Source organism: Alexandromys fortis, unplaced genomic scaffold, assembly GCF_014885135.2.
Source record: "Alexandromys fortis isolate MF-2015 unplaced genomic scaffold, M_Fortis_MF-2015_v1.1 scaffold_168, whole genome shotgun sequence".
Classification (NCBI taxonomy): Eukaryota; Metazoa; Chordata; class Mammalia; order Rodentia; family Cricetidae; genus Alexandromys; species Alexandromys fortis.
This window is the reverse complement of record NW_026068058.1, coordinates 860937-877471: the sequence shown is the minus strand read 5'-3', so window position 1 is coordinate 877471 and position 16535 is coordinate 860937. Positions and strand designations below refer to the sequence as shown.

Genomic DNA, 16535 nt, shown 5'->3' with positions numbered 1-16535 from the left:
GCTGGCACCATAGTGCACCCAAACACACATGCTATTCAGGCTGGCTACACACGGAGCAGAAGACCCTAAAATAAGGTCAGGGTCAGGAGTAGACACAAAGCACAGAGCGCTGGGAAGGGATGCCTCAGGAGGTCACCATGATTACAGGGGTGCTAAGCTGTAGCGAGAAGCCAGCCTCTTCTGCAGCAGGGTTTAGAGGGCTGTGGGACCCCTCTGACTGACTGCTGCTCTTCCTTGCCCTCCCTACCCAAGCCCGCCCTCTCTCCTACCCTCTCTGTGCATGCTTCTGCAGCCAGCACTTTCCTCGGGGGACAGAAAGAACTCCCTCTGGCTCCCACACTTACTGCCCACCCAACATCCACCACCTGGAGGTGGACACAGACCTGACCTCTTGCACAGGAGCGAGGGCTGTGGGTTTGTTTGCTGTTTGCTGGGCAGCCCTCTCGGGGTCCCTCACTCTCCTTCAGCCAGCCCCTCCCCGATGAGGCAGCTCATGTCTCCTTTCGAGGTTAAACAGAGAACTGTTGACTCTGTCCCTGACCCTACCAGTCTCCCTTGGCCCTGCTCCCTGAACCCCCTGCTACCTCTGCTACCTCCTTATTAGCACTGTGGAAGTTATGTGGGTACCCTGTGCTCTGGTGCTTCTGTCCTGGTAGGAGCTGGGAGGCTGGATGGAGCCAGGACACAGGACAAGGTTGTAGGGTTCCTCTTTCTCACTCAGCCTGCCGGCCATCAATCCACCAGGGGAAAGAGGCAGAAGGGGCGACAGAAAGTTTTGTATGCAGCCCATGAGCATGGAGAGAGGCCTCCGGGAGACAGATTCCAGTCAATCAACTCAACTTTATTTCACAGTATAAGGAATACATAGGATTGGAAAGCTTGGAGACAGACCCTGATTACATTGGTGGCATGCTCCTAAGGCAAAGCTTGGTATGTGGCAGTGTCCTGTATCAGAGCTCCTAGAACAGGTCTTCTTAGCAGGGATCGTTAACAGGAATCTGGTTTAGAGACAATGTTTAGATAACGTCAGTCCTCCAGGGCCCAGGACATCCCCCAGCAAGGCTAAGTAGAGAGCAGGAAGCTTTGCTGGGGAGGGAGGGAGTTTCCATATCACAGACCTTAGAGAAAGAGGCAAGGCTGTGGCAGACTGTGACCTCTACCAGACAGCAGCGCCTTCCAACACAAGGTAGTAACAGAACAAGAGACTGGAGCGAGGTGTTTTCACACGTCTGCAGTTACCTACTGCGTACGCAATAACAGCACCGGGAGCTCCGATGCACGTGTTCTCACCGCGGTGGCAAACTCTGGGGACAAGAACATTTCTAGATGTTGCTTCAACTCATTAATCAGTGTGCCAACCCTGTGAATCTGCGACCGCAATGTCTCCGACAGACATCTGGCACAGGCAGCTAGGGAACTGGCCTCCAGCCTCCCCTTGCTCCCCTAGCAGGATGAGGTCTGAACTAAAGAGGTCTTCCCAGTGTCCTGAACCTCTGCAGGTGACCTCAGATTCCTTCATCTGTGACAGGGACAGAGCAGAAACGCAGCCTCTAGCTCTCCATCCTCAAATCCATACAGCGTCACCTCTAGCCTAAATGCCGTTCTCTCTCCCCTCTCCCCTCTGCCCTCAGCCCCAGAAGCTGTGCTTGTGCTACTGTGGGACAGACTGACTGTCAGTCAGCCTACTGCCACTGGAACAATCAGCCAAGAGAAAAGAGCCATTCGGGGTTACATGTCAGAGGTTTTAGTGCAGGACCTGTTGGTCCTGTCACTTTGCTTGTGGTTGACACATCGTGGTGAGGCAAAACTATTTACCTCAAGTCCAGGAAATGAGAGAGAAGAAGAGGATAAGGACCCACAAGCCTTTCCTTGAACATGCCCCTGATAACCCAGAGACCTCCCTCAGGTTGCTACCAACTCCGGTAACAACTAATGTAGGGACCAATCCTCAAAAGGCACATGCATTACTTAAATCACATATGTATGCCCAACTCATCTACAGGGTTGTCAGATAAAATAAAAGACGTCCTATTAAATGTGAATGTCAGGTGGAGATGCTAACACTAAAAGTATTTTTCTGACGTCTACATTTTGGGCTATCCTCTGCTGAATCTGGGAACCCAAAACACATGGGTTGTATGGTGCTGGGCAAGAAACTTAGTTCCTCTCTTGGTTTCTTCACCTCTAAGAGGTACATAATTACTGCATGTATAGCCTTGTTTCGAGAGTCAAATGACCCTTATAAAGGATCCAGAAGAGCTCTCAGTATTCTGTAAGCCAATGTTCACTTTATGATCACTTCCCCTTGATTGTATCCAAAGCAAAGCACTATGTAGTCAGAGAAAACACAAAGAGATGACGAGACCTCTGCTCCAGAGCTGTAGAGGAAACAAATCCACACATCAGTGTCACAGCTATGAGATGACAGCTATGAGGCAAAAGGGAGGTGCTTGTGGGCCTGGGAGAGAGCTTGTTTCTGATGCAGTAGAGATGGGGCAAGGCACAGGCTACAAGCATCTTCTAAGCAGAGGCCAGTCCCACTCTACAAACTGGGGACAGAAAGCCAAGTGTGCCCAAGGCTCATCAAGCAGCTCACAGACCAGTGGAGCCAGCAGATGGCAGGAGCACCCAGTGCCACATGCACTAACAGAGGGGACGTTAAAGCGCCACATGTACCTGTGGAGACGGCACAGGGTACCAAAGTAGGGCAGAGGCTGGAGGGGAAAGGAAGAAAAACTAAGACTGACTGAGAGAAGGACCAGGAGTTAAGAAGGCCAGGAGTAGCCTCTGGGCTGATAGAGGAAGAAGATACGGAAACCTGGCTAGGGTAGGCTCATGATAATGACCCTCCCAGGAGGAGCAGCACAAAAGCAGGCTACTCTAGAGACAAGGGAACTGTCCAGTTCAGCCAAGGCCGCAAAGAAGAAAACCGGAGGCCTTGTAGCCTTAAATGCCCTCTTTGACAACCAGCTGGTGTTTATGGTTTTGGGAGCCATTGAACATATGAGTGGCAGAGATTGACTTCCAGAACTTTCCCCTGGCCACCGTGGAGTTAAGATGGATTGGAGTGAAAAGAGAGTAGATAAATACTGGGAGTCTATTTCTGAGGCTAGACAAGAGCTCAGAACTCTGGGCAGCCAGACAGCCCGGGGGCTGTTAATTCGCTTTGCCAACTGAAAACACTATATCTGTTTTTTGTCTATCAAAAATATCTAGGCTGACATTCCTACAACAAAAGGCGGGTTCTCAAGAGAAACTTGTAACTAAATATTTAATATTTTACATGACAAGGCAGCCTTCAGAAATGAAGCCCCAAAGACCAGGGAGCACTGCTTAGGGGTCAATGAAGAATGAGCACCATGTAGAACTATGATTGGACAAAAGCGGGTATGACCTAACGGAGAGCAGCTGGGGGGACTTAGAAGGCCTTTTCAGATCATTTTTTGGACCCTGTGTAATATTTCTTCCTTTGAGATACGATGAGTACCCTCTAGGGGGAAGGTGTCATGGTGTACTTATAGGAGAGGTAATTCCGAGAAATCTTATGGTCAGCCTTCACACAGAAGAGCTAAAAGTCAGCATACAAACTTCTGCCATTTCCTTGGTTGCTAAGGTACCATAGCTGGGGTACTGTGCCTAAGCCCAGACCTTGTAAAATAACCCCCCAGCAGTGAGTGAACAGTGTGGGTGGGCTCCCTTTACATGGCACAAGTTCACACTCATGCCTCTGAAGCCTGGTGGCGCTCAGGCTGCCCTCTGTGAGGAGATAGGAGGGTGGCAGGCAGGGTAACATCACCTCTGAGGAGCAGTCCTTGTCCAGCTCCTAATGAAGCAGAACAGGAGAATGGGAGACAGCCCTCTACTTCTCCAAGAGGTGGAGTCCCAGCTGCTCGGCCTATCTTCTTAGCAGAGAAAGAGCACAGACTGCTTAACCAATCGCATCCCACATCCTCCCATCAAACTTTCCAGCGTAACATCCCTCTGTCCTGACAACTATGGACCCTGGTTTTGTTGGTTTAGCCCCTTTTGCTAATGAGGAAACTGAAGCACAGAGAAGCTAAACCACTTCCCTGTGGCTACAAGCCATTGGCTGTGGGACTCAGGATCTGAACCCATACTAGCCTTCAGATTAGCCAAGAAAGGGGAAAGCCAACTGAGGAAGACAGACTTTGTCCAACAACAGTCATAGGGGATGCACCATGATTTGAGGAGATAAGGCATGATGAAAGACTGAGGTATAGCTCAGTAGTGAAATATTTTCCAAGCATGAGCAAGGCCCTGGGTACAATCCTTAGCGCCCACCCACTCGTAAAAAAAAAGAGGAAGAAAAGGAGGAGAAGGGAGAGAAAAAAGAGGAAAGGAAGTGGAATAGGAAGGAGAAAGGGAAAGAAGAAAAATGTAAAACAAAACTGAAGAGATTAGCAGAGGCCAAAACATTTGACCATTCAGATGCCAGCTAGGGACCCTTGAAGGGTTTTACTACTAGACAGATACTCAAGCGCAGGGGGCTGAGAGGGCAAAGTGACGTCATCTTCACTTTGGAGCAGTGTAGAGGACCAGAGGGAGGATGGAGGTCTTGGGAAAGGGCAAGGTATCTTAATCCAAATTAGAAACCATGACTTCCTGAGTCAAGAAGAGAGTGTGGAAGTAGAAGAGAAAAAGACAAACTGGAGAGAAGTTCCAGAGAATCTAGCAGGCTGTCTAGGCGTGCAGAATGAGGGGCTGGGGTGGAATCCAGAAAGGAGACTCTCAGCATATGGCTGTCTTCACAACTGAACGCTGAGGTCATTTCGCCAGATAGAATGTGGAGAAAGAACAGGTCTTGCAGCAGTGATGGGGACTTCAGATCAGACACGCTGATCTAAGGCCAAGAGCAGCTAGATCTTGACTCTGAGGCTAGAGATGTGTCTCAGCAGGTAGAGCGCTTGCCTAGAATGCCTGAAGCGCAGCATGAAAGCCGCCAATGGTAGTACACGCCGCAGTTCCAACCCTTCTTGTAGAAAGATCCGAAGTTCAAGGTCATCTTTCTTTCCACAGAGTTCAAGGCCAGCCTGGGATAGCTGAGACCCTGTTGGGGATGAGGGTTCTGAGCTCAGGTTCCTGCCTGGGTTTATTTTATCAGCATAAAGACGGTAACTGAGTAGACCTTTGAATGCATGGTGTGGAGAATGAGACATGCCTGGCAAGAGCAGATCTGGGGAGGGAGCCAAAACCAAAAGAGCCAAGGAGTCTGGGAAGATGACTCAGTGGAATAAGGGGCTTGCTGTCCAAACATGGAGACCTGTGCTCAGATCCCAAGTAAAGTGCCCAGTGTGGAAGCATGCCTGTAACCTCAGAGCTGGGGGGACGGGGTACCAGAGACAGCTGGCAGAACGGGGTGCCAGACACAGGCTCTACCCTAAACAGCAAGCTCTAGGTTCTGGGAAAGACCCTGTGTTAAAATATAAGGGAGGTGGCTGGAGAGATGGCTCAGCAGTTAAGAGCACTCATTGCTCCTGCAGAGGACCCGGCTTTAGGCCCCATCCATGACGTGGTGGCTCACAACCATCTGTAACTCCAGTTCCGGGGGATCTGATGCCCTCCTGAACTCACACACACCATACGTATGTACACATAAATACACACAGACAAATACTTGCACACATAATACACACATACACACACACACGTGTGTGTGTGTGTGTGTGTGTGTGTGAGAGAGAGAGAGAGAGAGAGAGAGAGAGAGAGAGAGAGAGAGAGAGAGAGAGAGAGAGAGAGAGAGAGAGAGAGAGAGAGAGAGGAGTCCCAAAACTATCATTGTTAGTAGGCTGAACTTAAACGCTCAGTGCTCTTCCTGACTCTGTCTTCCGAGGTATATACCACCACTAGCTAATATATTTTCTTTTTAATATTTATCCACGTTGGAGTTTCAATTTATTTATTTTATAATTTTCACACCAGGCCCATCGGTTTGTATCCCTGATGGTTATAACAGAGCTTGACACATAGTGGGTTTCCCATATGAATTTTCTAGGTGGAATATTTGAATAACACTAGAAGGCCACCCTGAAAACCAGGTCCAGGCTCTTAATCTCCTGCCATTCTAAAGGGTGGCCAATAGGTGGCAGATCTGTGTAAGTGAAGAAACTGGCAGCTGGCATTGCCTGTGACTCAAACTCAGACGGGAAAACCGCAAAAGTGAGCAATCTGGCTCTGGCCTGCATGACTCTCTATCCATTCCCTTAGCAGATGTCGCTAGAACACCAGCTACAAACCTGGCCTGGCCTGTGCTTTCTCTGAAATCCAGGTTAGAGGAAAGCAGCAAGAAGGGTGGCGGCGGGAGGGGGGAGGGGGCGGGGATGTCTGAAAGCCCTGCAGGCAGACGCCAAAGCTACCTGGGAATTATAGGGTCAAGATGAGGACAGGAACACAGGCGGCTGCTGAGCAGGGCTGCTGAGCCACAGGGAAGATCTGTGAGAGGCTCCCACTCTAAAGAATACGCCTTAGTATCCATCAAGCCTTAGTCTGGATTCTGATTCCGTTACCTTCAGTTATACAGTTTTATCTAAGCAATTTTCCTCTTAACTCAGTTTCCTCGCCTGTAAAAGGGAGGTCTGAGTAGATCCTGATTCAAAGGGAGTTAACAATAAAACAGCAGTTGACATAGCCAAGCGCCTTTTACATAACCACAAAGCAAACTTGGCATAACCTGGTAGCTCTTTACAAACCCTCGCCTTGTTCTTTATGACATAAACCTAATCTTAATAACCCCACAGGATAAGTAGTTTTATTACCCCACTTCTCAGATAAGAGGGCTCAATTTGTCAGGTTGTTTAACTTGTATATAATAATATTATTTAAAAAGCTCATAAAGTGATGAGTCTCTGCCAAGTTCGGCTAGGCAAACACACACAGCACACTGTGTCCTGTATTACATGTGCTACACTGGGTGCAGAGAATCCGGGACCAGGGAAGTTACTGTGGAGGGGAGAGGCAGAGGAAACAGATATTTCCCTAGGACATGCTAGATGTAGGGCTAGAGAGGTGCTAGAATACTACAGACTAGAGGCAGGCGTTACTTGGCCCAATTGGAAGATTGTTTGAAAAGAGTGACCTCTTAGTTGGTCTCAAAGGTTGGGGAAGCACAGCCTGGAAGGAAGATGGGGATGGAGAACTCTTACAACCTCAGCTAAAGAGATAAATATTTGCAGAGGGCCTTCTCTACAACAAGGTCCTTTGACTTCATAGACAGTGAAGGGGCTGCCTGCTCTCCAATCTAAGCTAAGAAAGAGTGGAGCCAACGGAGGGATGGGGAACTGTCCAGTGATGTGGGAGTGTCATATCAATCTGTTGATTTCATTGGCTGAGCAATAAAAGAAACTGCTTGGCTGGCCCTGATAGGTTAAAGCATAGATGGGAGGAGTAAACAGAATAGGATGCTGGGCGGAAGAGGAAGTGAGGTCAGACTCTGCGCTGCTTCCAGAGGGACCGGACAGCCGCCATGCTCTGCTCTCCCAGGCAGCTGCAACCCACGATGGACTTAGGCTAGAATCTTCCCGATAAGCGCACCTTGGGGTGCTTACACACATCATTAGAAATGGGCTAGTCCAGGTGCGAGAATTAGCCTGTAAGGGCTAGAGTTCATGGGCCAAGCAGTTCTTTAAATGAATATAGTGTGTGTGTTGTTATTTCGGGCATGAGCTAGCCAAGCGGCCGGGGTGTTGGGGACGCAGCCCCGCCGCTCATATTTCAACAGTCCAGTCCTCCTGCTTCGCCCTCATCCATCTCTGAATTCTTCTAGCAGACCCTAGAGCAGGGTTCCTCAAACATGGATACGTACAAATGTCCAGGGTCTTTGCCAAGCTCGTGAGTGAAAGTGAAGCCTCTAGAAGTAACTGGGGTCTCACTGTGAGCCCCAGGAGAGGAGCTGTGTCTGGCATTCTTCACTATAGAACCCACAGTTCATCACACCAAGACGGCATGAAAGGAACGGAAGGGGCAAGGTTGTATGTAGTGAGACAAAGAAGATTCTGAAGATGTGACAAATGACCCCAGAGCCCCCAGCTGTTCTTCTCCAACTCCAGTCAACACTGAGACTCACGGCACAGACCCAAGCTGTTCCCTGGTTCTTTCCCAGAGCTTCTGGGGCAGAGGCTGGGGTAACCTCTGAAATAGGAAGTGCATACCGCCAGCAAACCTATATTTTCTCAGCCAAGTATCACTGAGTTTACCCTGAGCCTTCTCTTGAGCCTGTGAATCGGGCAGACCAGGTTGCTGCCCCTACTCTGCTAAGATGCCTCATGATGCCCCAAGGAGACAGACTAAAAGACACTTTGAATTTAAGCCTCCCCAGTTCCAGCTCCCTTCCTAGGATTTCTATAGAGGTTCATCATATCTACTTAATCAGATTAAGGAAGTAGTTTGCTCACCACTCCCCTGAACGAACACACCCATGGGGGAATGGGGGAGTCATAAAGAGAGGAAGGGAGGAGGAAGGAGAGATACAGAGATACTATGAAAACATGGACCTCATAAACCAAGGTCCACTCTTCCTCCCAAAGGAATCTTTCATTACTTATTCAACAAATGTATATCAGGGGGCCTCTTTGAGTTGGTTACTAACCTAGGCATAGTGATGCCAGGAGGGCCATGGCACATGAGATCTTTCCTATTCTTTCTTAGTGTTTCAGTCACTAAGAAGACACAGGGAGAAGTGTAAATGGAAGGCCATGGGGCTCTTACACAGGATGGACAGGGCAAGCCTCTCTGAGGAGGTGATGTTGAAATGGCGCCCTCGTGGGCCCTTAGGCAGAGGAGCTGATGGGCTAGGACCTGGGGAAGGAGGAAGATGGATGGACTGGTGTCTCAGGGGCACCAGGAACCATCATGGGTGAAGGTGTTTGTGGGCAACTCTGAGCCCAAATCATGTTTCAAGTACAGTAGGGGAGCCCCAGGGGTTTCGAGGCAGAATAGGGACATGACCCATTCAAGTGTTTCCTAGATCACTGTATTATAGGATGGAGAACTCACTGCTGATCAGTTAAAGGCCCGCTCTGCCCCCCAAAGCCTGAGTTTCGTGAGTCCCCCCATGTTGGTTGAAGGCAGGAAGAGCGGCTGGCTGGCCTCCCACCCTTCCAGCTGCCACACAGAACCTTCTGTGTGGATGCTGCTGACTCACGAGGCAGTTGTGCCCAGATGGCCATCTGCGGAGCCAACCATCTGGGTTGACATAGTATCTGAGGAATTCCTGGAAACCCAGCCAGGAGTCCACTTGAGTGACCACTGGACTCTGGAGGGAACATCGTCAGCGTCACCCCACGACTGTACCTGGGCTGTTCAGAGGGTGTGGCCAAGCTGATAAGTCAAGGCCAATGAGCCAAGTGAACTTAGCTCTGTACATTCAGTCGCTGGACATCAAGCACATTCTGGACACTCCAGAAAGGGCAACAGCCCTCCATCCCTAGTCCCAGGCAGTCCTCCATCAAACTGGCACTGCAAAAGAAGGGGGGGAAAAGCTGGTCACAAGCTCCAGTTCCAAGTTCAAGGCTATCGCAGGAGAACTTGAGGCTCAGGGGTGTTTCCTCAGCAACTTCTAGATGTAGAATCCTGTTGAATTGGGGGGGGGGTTAATTTATCAAAAAATTTAAAAGCTTTACCTCCCTGGATAAATCCACTTCCTTCCCTTCTTCCTCCCTGCCTGATAACTTCAGGCCAATCTCTTTCTTTCTCACCTCAGTGTCCTTGTGTCGATGCAGAATTTACTGTGTTGTGTCTCCCCAACCTCTAAAGAGACCCCCATGTTCTCCACAGCAAAGTTCGGAGTGGGTTTTTCAGGGACTCCCCGCCCACACAGAATGAGAGATGGGTGCCCCATACTGCCCACTGCAGCACAGGTACCAGAGAAAGGGCGCAGCAGGGAGAGAGATGCTAGGCGCTGCCCCAAACCCTGGGTGACAGGAAGGTCAACTACAGAGAGCTACCACCCCTGTGGTGGGGACCCATATTAGGAGGGTTTGCTACTCCCCTCTGTTCAAGCCAACTGGGCAAGATACGTTCACCCTGGCCAGTCCCGGAGTCAAAACCAGGGACTGCCTGGGCTCCACCGGGTCTTCACCAGCCCTCAGTCCCCCAACAAACACTTCATGCAAATTCAGTTCCTGACTGACAAGAAGAGCAACATCAAAACAGTCAACTATTTTTATCTCCAGATTAATCACCAAAAGGCTAACGCTTCCACCTTCCTTGTGATTAAAAATTAGGAGACCAAACTCTATAGGGCTCGGGATAATAACCAAGCCTGTGAGGGGATGTATGAATAATGCATCTCCAGGCCTGGGCTTCTCAGAGACTTCCTCCCCCCTCCCCGCACGGCCCTAGCAATGGGCCTCCATCTGAATGGAGAGGTAATGAGTAACTCCCCCCCACACACAACGCACACCTCCCATCTGAGCTACAGCTGCCAAGAACGAGTGTTAATTTCTATTCAGCCGATAGCCCCCAACCGTCCTCCCTCCTCATCCACCCCACCCCACCCACCCCGCCCCCACCCACCCCTCCCACCCCCATCTGGTGTGCAGCGAGGCGGAGGCCAATCAATAATGCATGGCTACATGGATAAGCAGCATGCTAACCACTTATTTGGGAAGATGTAATCAGGACCCATTCTGAGGGTGGATGTTTGTGTGTGTGAATGTGTGTGCGTGCCGGAGAAAGGCCCACAACACAGCCCCCCCCCCCCCCCCCCCCCTCTCGCAGCTCCCCTCATCCCCAGTCCTGCTAATACAGTCTCCTCAAACACAGCACTGGTGAAGCAAGAGAGAAGGGAGGGGAGGGGCCTGTGGTGTGAGTTTCTAGGAAGAACACTCATACGCTGACACACACACACACACACACACACTCACACTGACCCGCACTCACACACACACCTTGATCAGCATATAGAACAGCTCTAGGCACCGAAGCCAAAAGCTCAGACTACTCAAACGTGGTTACTCTCCCACATCCTAGATGACGAGCTCCTCGCTCTGGGGTCTCATTGGTCAGAGAGCATGCTGGCAAGAGGATTGATGAACCGTCCGAGAAGGTTGCCGGCCAACCGCCCTCCCCCTTCTTATTCCAACACGCGTCAGTACTAGCGGGAGTGTTCACACTTTCTGCCTGAGGGATACTGCCTTGCTGTCATCCTCTGAACCAGGACACCTTCTGCCATGCATGTCTCTTGACCCATCATTGCAAGTCAGAGGATGACCAAAGGGCTAGGTGGTCCTTCTGCTCCTGGACCAGTTGTTCTAGTCCAGGTCCAACACGGGAATGCAAGAACTGAACAGGAGCACCCAAATTTCCACAGAATACTTCAAGTCCCAGCCCTCACTGCTGGAGGGGCCAGCTCAGCCCCACCACAGGAAGCTGAAATCCTTTTCATCAGTCACTAGTCACACCCCCACTGATGGAAAGCCTTAATTAACCCCCCTTTGCTCTCTGGCCACGCCTACCCCAAGGAGGCTACAGGCACTAATAAGAGGGTATAGTGGGCACAAGTGGTCGGTGGTTATCTGCAGTGTCCAGCCCATACCCCCATGCCTCCTCCAGCCTGGCAGCTCCAGGGCCTCCTGGAGAGGCCTGGCTTCAGAGCTATAGCGTGGGAGGGTTAGATAAGGCCAACTTTCTCCCTGGGCCAGGATCTTCTTGACATCCAGAGCTGGTTTGGGTAAAAACGTGGTCCCATTTCCAGTAGCCCTACAAAGTTGAGGTTCCTCAGGAAATGGTTCTTCAGGGCTGTTAGAAATGAGCCAACCTTCCATCGGGACCATACAGGGATAGGTGAGGTGACCAACTTAAAGGCTTGCTGCTTTGGGTACTGGCTTAGCCAAACATGGGACCCTTTGTCTGTTAGAGAAGTCCAATGGACTAAATCAGGAGCTGACAGAAGGAAGGAAGGCAAGCAGGTTCTGTAGCTGGGAACCACTGCAAACCACAGGCATAGGCGTTTGTTTGCCCAGGGTCAGGTTGGAGGGATGTTTTCCCTAAAAGCCCATAAAAGACCTCTGCACTAGGTCCCCCAAATCCTGAGGACACGCCCACCAACCTGACCTTCATTCCTGAGAACTTGAAGAGTTCTCACCTCTGTGTGTCAGGTGAGTCCCTGAGCCCCCTTCCAGCCTCTAGGGCTAACGTAATAGACCCTCTCAGGTGATGGCAGAAAAGATAGAGGTTCCTTAGGGGACAGTCTCTTCAGATGGTCTCCATGGAGCCCTACCTCCTGCATGGCTTGTCCATGGAACAATAGGAGCCTGGGAAATTTAAATATGCCCAGAAGCACCAGCCTCAGAGGCAGCCATGTGTCCTTAGTCAACTCCTGGCTTTCCAGGGTCATCTTTTTAAATAATAATTGATTACCTCCATACCTGTACATCCTACAGTGTGGCCTTCACAGTAATCAAACATGGTTCATTGGAGCCAGCAGGTGTCTCTGCAGATGCTTCAAGGCTTGAAGTTCAGTGTTGGCCCTGCAGGGAAGGGGACAATCCTATGTTCGTTTCCCTTTGGCACTATGGATATGGGACCACCAGCCACTAACCACACTGTTAATTGTAGAAAAAAAAAGGGGGGGTAACTCCTTCTGAGTGGGAATCGGGGTTCAAGAGCTACTATAAAGGACAGAGCTCAGGAAAGGCCAGGGTAGAAACTCCAAAGGACCAAAGACCCTCCCTGTCACCTGAGGGAAGGGACCAGGCTGATCAAGGGTCAAAGGTGCAGCTCCCAGTCCCAACTCTGCCATACTTTCACCATGTGACCTTGAATAAGTCCCTTGGTGGTGACCTTCAGTTTCCAGGTCTATGTAATTGTGATTTTAAAAAAATAGTGTTTTTCCTTCAAAACTGTTGTGAGAGATGCAACAAAGCTTGACAAAAAAAAATGTTGAGGCTGGATTAATGGCTCAATTATTAAAAGCAGGTACTGCACTTGTAAGAACAAAGTCTGGTTCCCAAGACAACTATCAGGCAGCTCACAACTGCTTGTCACGCCAGCTCCAAGGAGTCCAATGCCTCTGGCCTCTGTGAACACTGCCATTCATGTGCATGCACACACACAACTAAAAAATAGGATCCTAGGCCAGGCAATGGTGGCACACACCTTTAATCCTAGTACTCGGGAGGCAGAGGCAGGCAGATCTCTGTGAGTTAGAGGCCAGCCTTGTCTACAGAGCAAGTTCCAAGACAGCTAGGGATACACAAAGAAACCCCTGTCTTGAAAAAGATAATAATAATAATAATATCTTTTAAAAGAAATAAAAATAAATCTTTACTTTTTGAAGTTGAAAATAAAGATCCTGCAGGTCCCTGGTATCTCAGTTGAAAGTACAACTTCTTCCAGGTCTGTGAGACTAGCCAGGGACACCGCCTGTGCTCACACATGCTTATTCCTGCCGTGAAAGACGAAGAACAGCTCATCCTTTTTACTGTTACCATCACTGTAACACAGAGGGCGACACTCTTATCAAAGTATAACAATTCTTGCTCATCATCCTCTGCCACGCCAAGCAGAGACCTACCCCAATCTGACCTCTCTGCTCCTCTCCCCACAGTGCCACCAGATGACCCCATCATCCTAGGGGGGCCTGTGATCAGCCTTCGGGCGGGGGACCCTCTCAACCTGACCTGCCATGCGGACAATGCCAAGCCGGCAGCTTCCATCATCTGGCTGCTCAAAGGAGAGGTCATCAACGGGGCCACCTACTCCAAGGTGAGCAGGGAGGAGGAAATGGGGATGGTGGATGGGTAGTGGGACAAAGGATAAAGGGAGGCAAGGGTGGAGGGGTGGGGAACATGGGAACCAGCTCTGTCTTCCTCCGTGTGGAAGCGCCTCTGTTGTTTCACTCTCTCTGTTTTGTTGGTTTGTTTTATTGGTCACTTTAGTTCTCAGACTGTTTCTTCCACTAGCCTCCCTGCTTCTACCTCCTCGTCTTACCCCCACCCCGACTAGGATAATTATATGTAAAAACCCTAGAGCAAGATACGGTCAGAAGAGCAGACTTGAGGCAGAAGTAACCTAACCTAGAGTTGCCACAGCTATTATGTGCTCCCTTGAATAACTGTGTGCCACACCCGAAACTCCTGTGTTGAAACCGTAAGCTCCAAGAGAGTGGAAATGGACCTTTGGAAGGTGGTTATGTCATGAGGAAGGTACATTCATGATTGGAATTAGTGACCTTATAAAAGAGGCCCAAGAGAGAAGAACTCTATCCTTTCCACCATGTGCGGACATTGTAAGAAGTTGGCCACTTACAATGTTGTTTGGTCCTTGCCATTCACAATCAGTCTGCCCTGTCTTGGGCCTCCTAGCCTCCAGAACTGTGAGAAATGAACCTCTGTGGTTCTGCTGCTGTCCAGCTTACAGTTGTTTGCTTGTTTGATTGTTGTTTAAAAAGTCTGAATTGAAAAAGACTTTTTTTCAGAAAATATAGTAAGTTAATTTTTTTAGTATATTTCTCCCAAGTGTTGTATGGACTGTACCCATGCTAACAAATTATGCATTGTTCATCTGAAGTTCAAAGTTAATAGGCCATCCTGTGTTTTAATTTGCAAAATCTGGCCTGCTTTCCACAGCTGCCTACTGAGATGCCGGAACAGGGACCCAGAAGGGCTAATCTAAGCCTCAGGCCCTGATGTACTTGCCTATGGACTGTCTCTAACTCACACAGTAGCACCCGAAACCAGCCCCTGTGATACTCTTTGACTTTGTTTTCTGTCTTTTATAATGTTTTGGTAGCTTGCAGTCTCAAAGACCCTGGGATATGAAGCTGACCCAGGTTAACCAGTCCGCAGAAAGAGTTAATTTACTGTTCACTCTTTAACCCATCTAGAGGCCACAGCCCCATGCTCTCCTTTCTCTGCCTCCTGTAGTCTAGAGTGGTATCTCCACAACCAGGAATCAGAAATGGCAGATCCCTCTATAGCCCAGAGCCCACTAATGCTAGTCAAGCTAACCAACCCTAAAGCTGTGTGGTCCCTACCCTGCCTCCCATCCCTTTCCCCACAGCAGAGGCTCATCACACACACACACACCCTCCACTCCCAGTGGCCTAATACGGCATGGTTTGCTATGCCCCTCCTCTTGGGGACTGTGAATAGCAATCCATCTCTGCAATGGCCATGGCTCCCTCATCTGTTGGCCTCAGTGTCTGTGAATATGGTCAGAAATAACCAGTGCCACACATTACCCCAGGAGACTTTTATGCAGGCCCAAGCGGGGTTTACATCTTGCAGAACCTTCAAGATGAAGGAGACCTTTGGAGGGCCAAACTCTTCTGTCTAAAGACAGAAAACAGACTTTGAAGGGAACTGTCTGTTCTAGGAGCACCAGGATCAGAACCAAGGTGTCCCTTCACCTAGACTTTCTTTCTTGGCCTCTCTCAGAACAGGCTCAGATCTCTATGGATCCCAAGAAAACCACCAGAGGCTAAATCAGAGGACCAGGCAAAGCAGCCTCCAGGTTCTGAGGTTGGAGTGTAATCTTTCAGGGCCCTGACTCAGGGTCCTCCGTTTCAGACGGTGTCAAGACACATGTTTGTTTTTTAGTTCAGATGTCCAGCTGGCTCCTCCCCATGGGCCCTACAAAGACAAGAAACGACTTTTCCATCCACAGAGGATGTAAAGAAAGGCCTTTTCTATTCTAAGGACAGTTCCTTCCCATCCCAAACTTACTAGACTGCCAACGGCGGCTGATCAAAGTTTGGCTTACTGCGCAGTTCCTGGGGCCAGATCCCCAAACAAATGGTTTCTCTTAGACCTGAATCCACCCTAGGAACAATGCTTTCTCTTGGGAGATAAGTCCTCCGCTCACATCCTGGGTGGAGCCACACTGTGAGGACGTCAGGAAAGGCAAACACACAGCCCGGAGCCAAGGTCATCCAGAGGAGGCTGGGAAGGAAGAGAAGGGTGTTCCTACATAGGAGGTGTCTGTCCACTGTGGCTCTGAAGCTGGGCCAGCCTGACCCGCCCAGGAAATATGAACAGAAGGGGATGTGACTCAACTATTGAAGGCAGGGGTCAAGGTCACTCTATGAGACCGATTCCAGGCTAACCTACTCAGAAGGCCCACACAATGGGTGCCTCAGCAAGCCTGACACACTGCGTTTCTGGAAAGGATACTGTGTGCCCGTCCTTGCCCAGTTCCACTCTTATTCTGACTGCCACAAAGGGAATGACAACCAGGCCAGATGCCAGTCCCTGCCAGGCCCTGCTCTCTGTAACCCCAAGGAACTTATGTCCTGGGCTCAGTTTCCTCCTCTGAACATGAAAACACCAGGAGAGACACTCAGGAAGGGTTCTAGCTGCCACAGGCTGTAAACCCATGGATTGGAGCTCAGTGCAACAGCAAGCATTCCAACAAGAGCCATAGGCCCAAGCTGAGGAGCTGTCGGAAACTGACCCCCACCCCACCCCATCTCCTCCCAGGAACTCAGTCCAGGCCGTTTCTTCTCCAGAACTGCAAAGATGATTGCCACCAGCCAAACAGTATTTCTGGTCTAGTTACAAAGGCAGAAACATCAGAGG

The 16535-nt window shown here is 49.9% G+C and overlaps 1 protein-coding gene across 1 annotated transcript in view; it reads left to right on the top strand.

Moving 5' to 3' along the window:
• The window catches only part of Kirrel3 (kirre like nephrin family adhesion molecule 3), a 557724-nt gene that overhangs the window by 502098 nt on the left and 39091 nt on the right, over window positions 1-16535 (top strand). The window contains exon 5 of the mRNA XM_050120010.1: window positions 13565-13722. Coding sequence (XP_049975967.1) covers window positions 13565-13722 — 158 coding nt within the window. The remainder of the gene's footprint in view (window positions 1-13564; window positions 13723-16535) is intronic.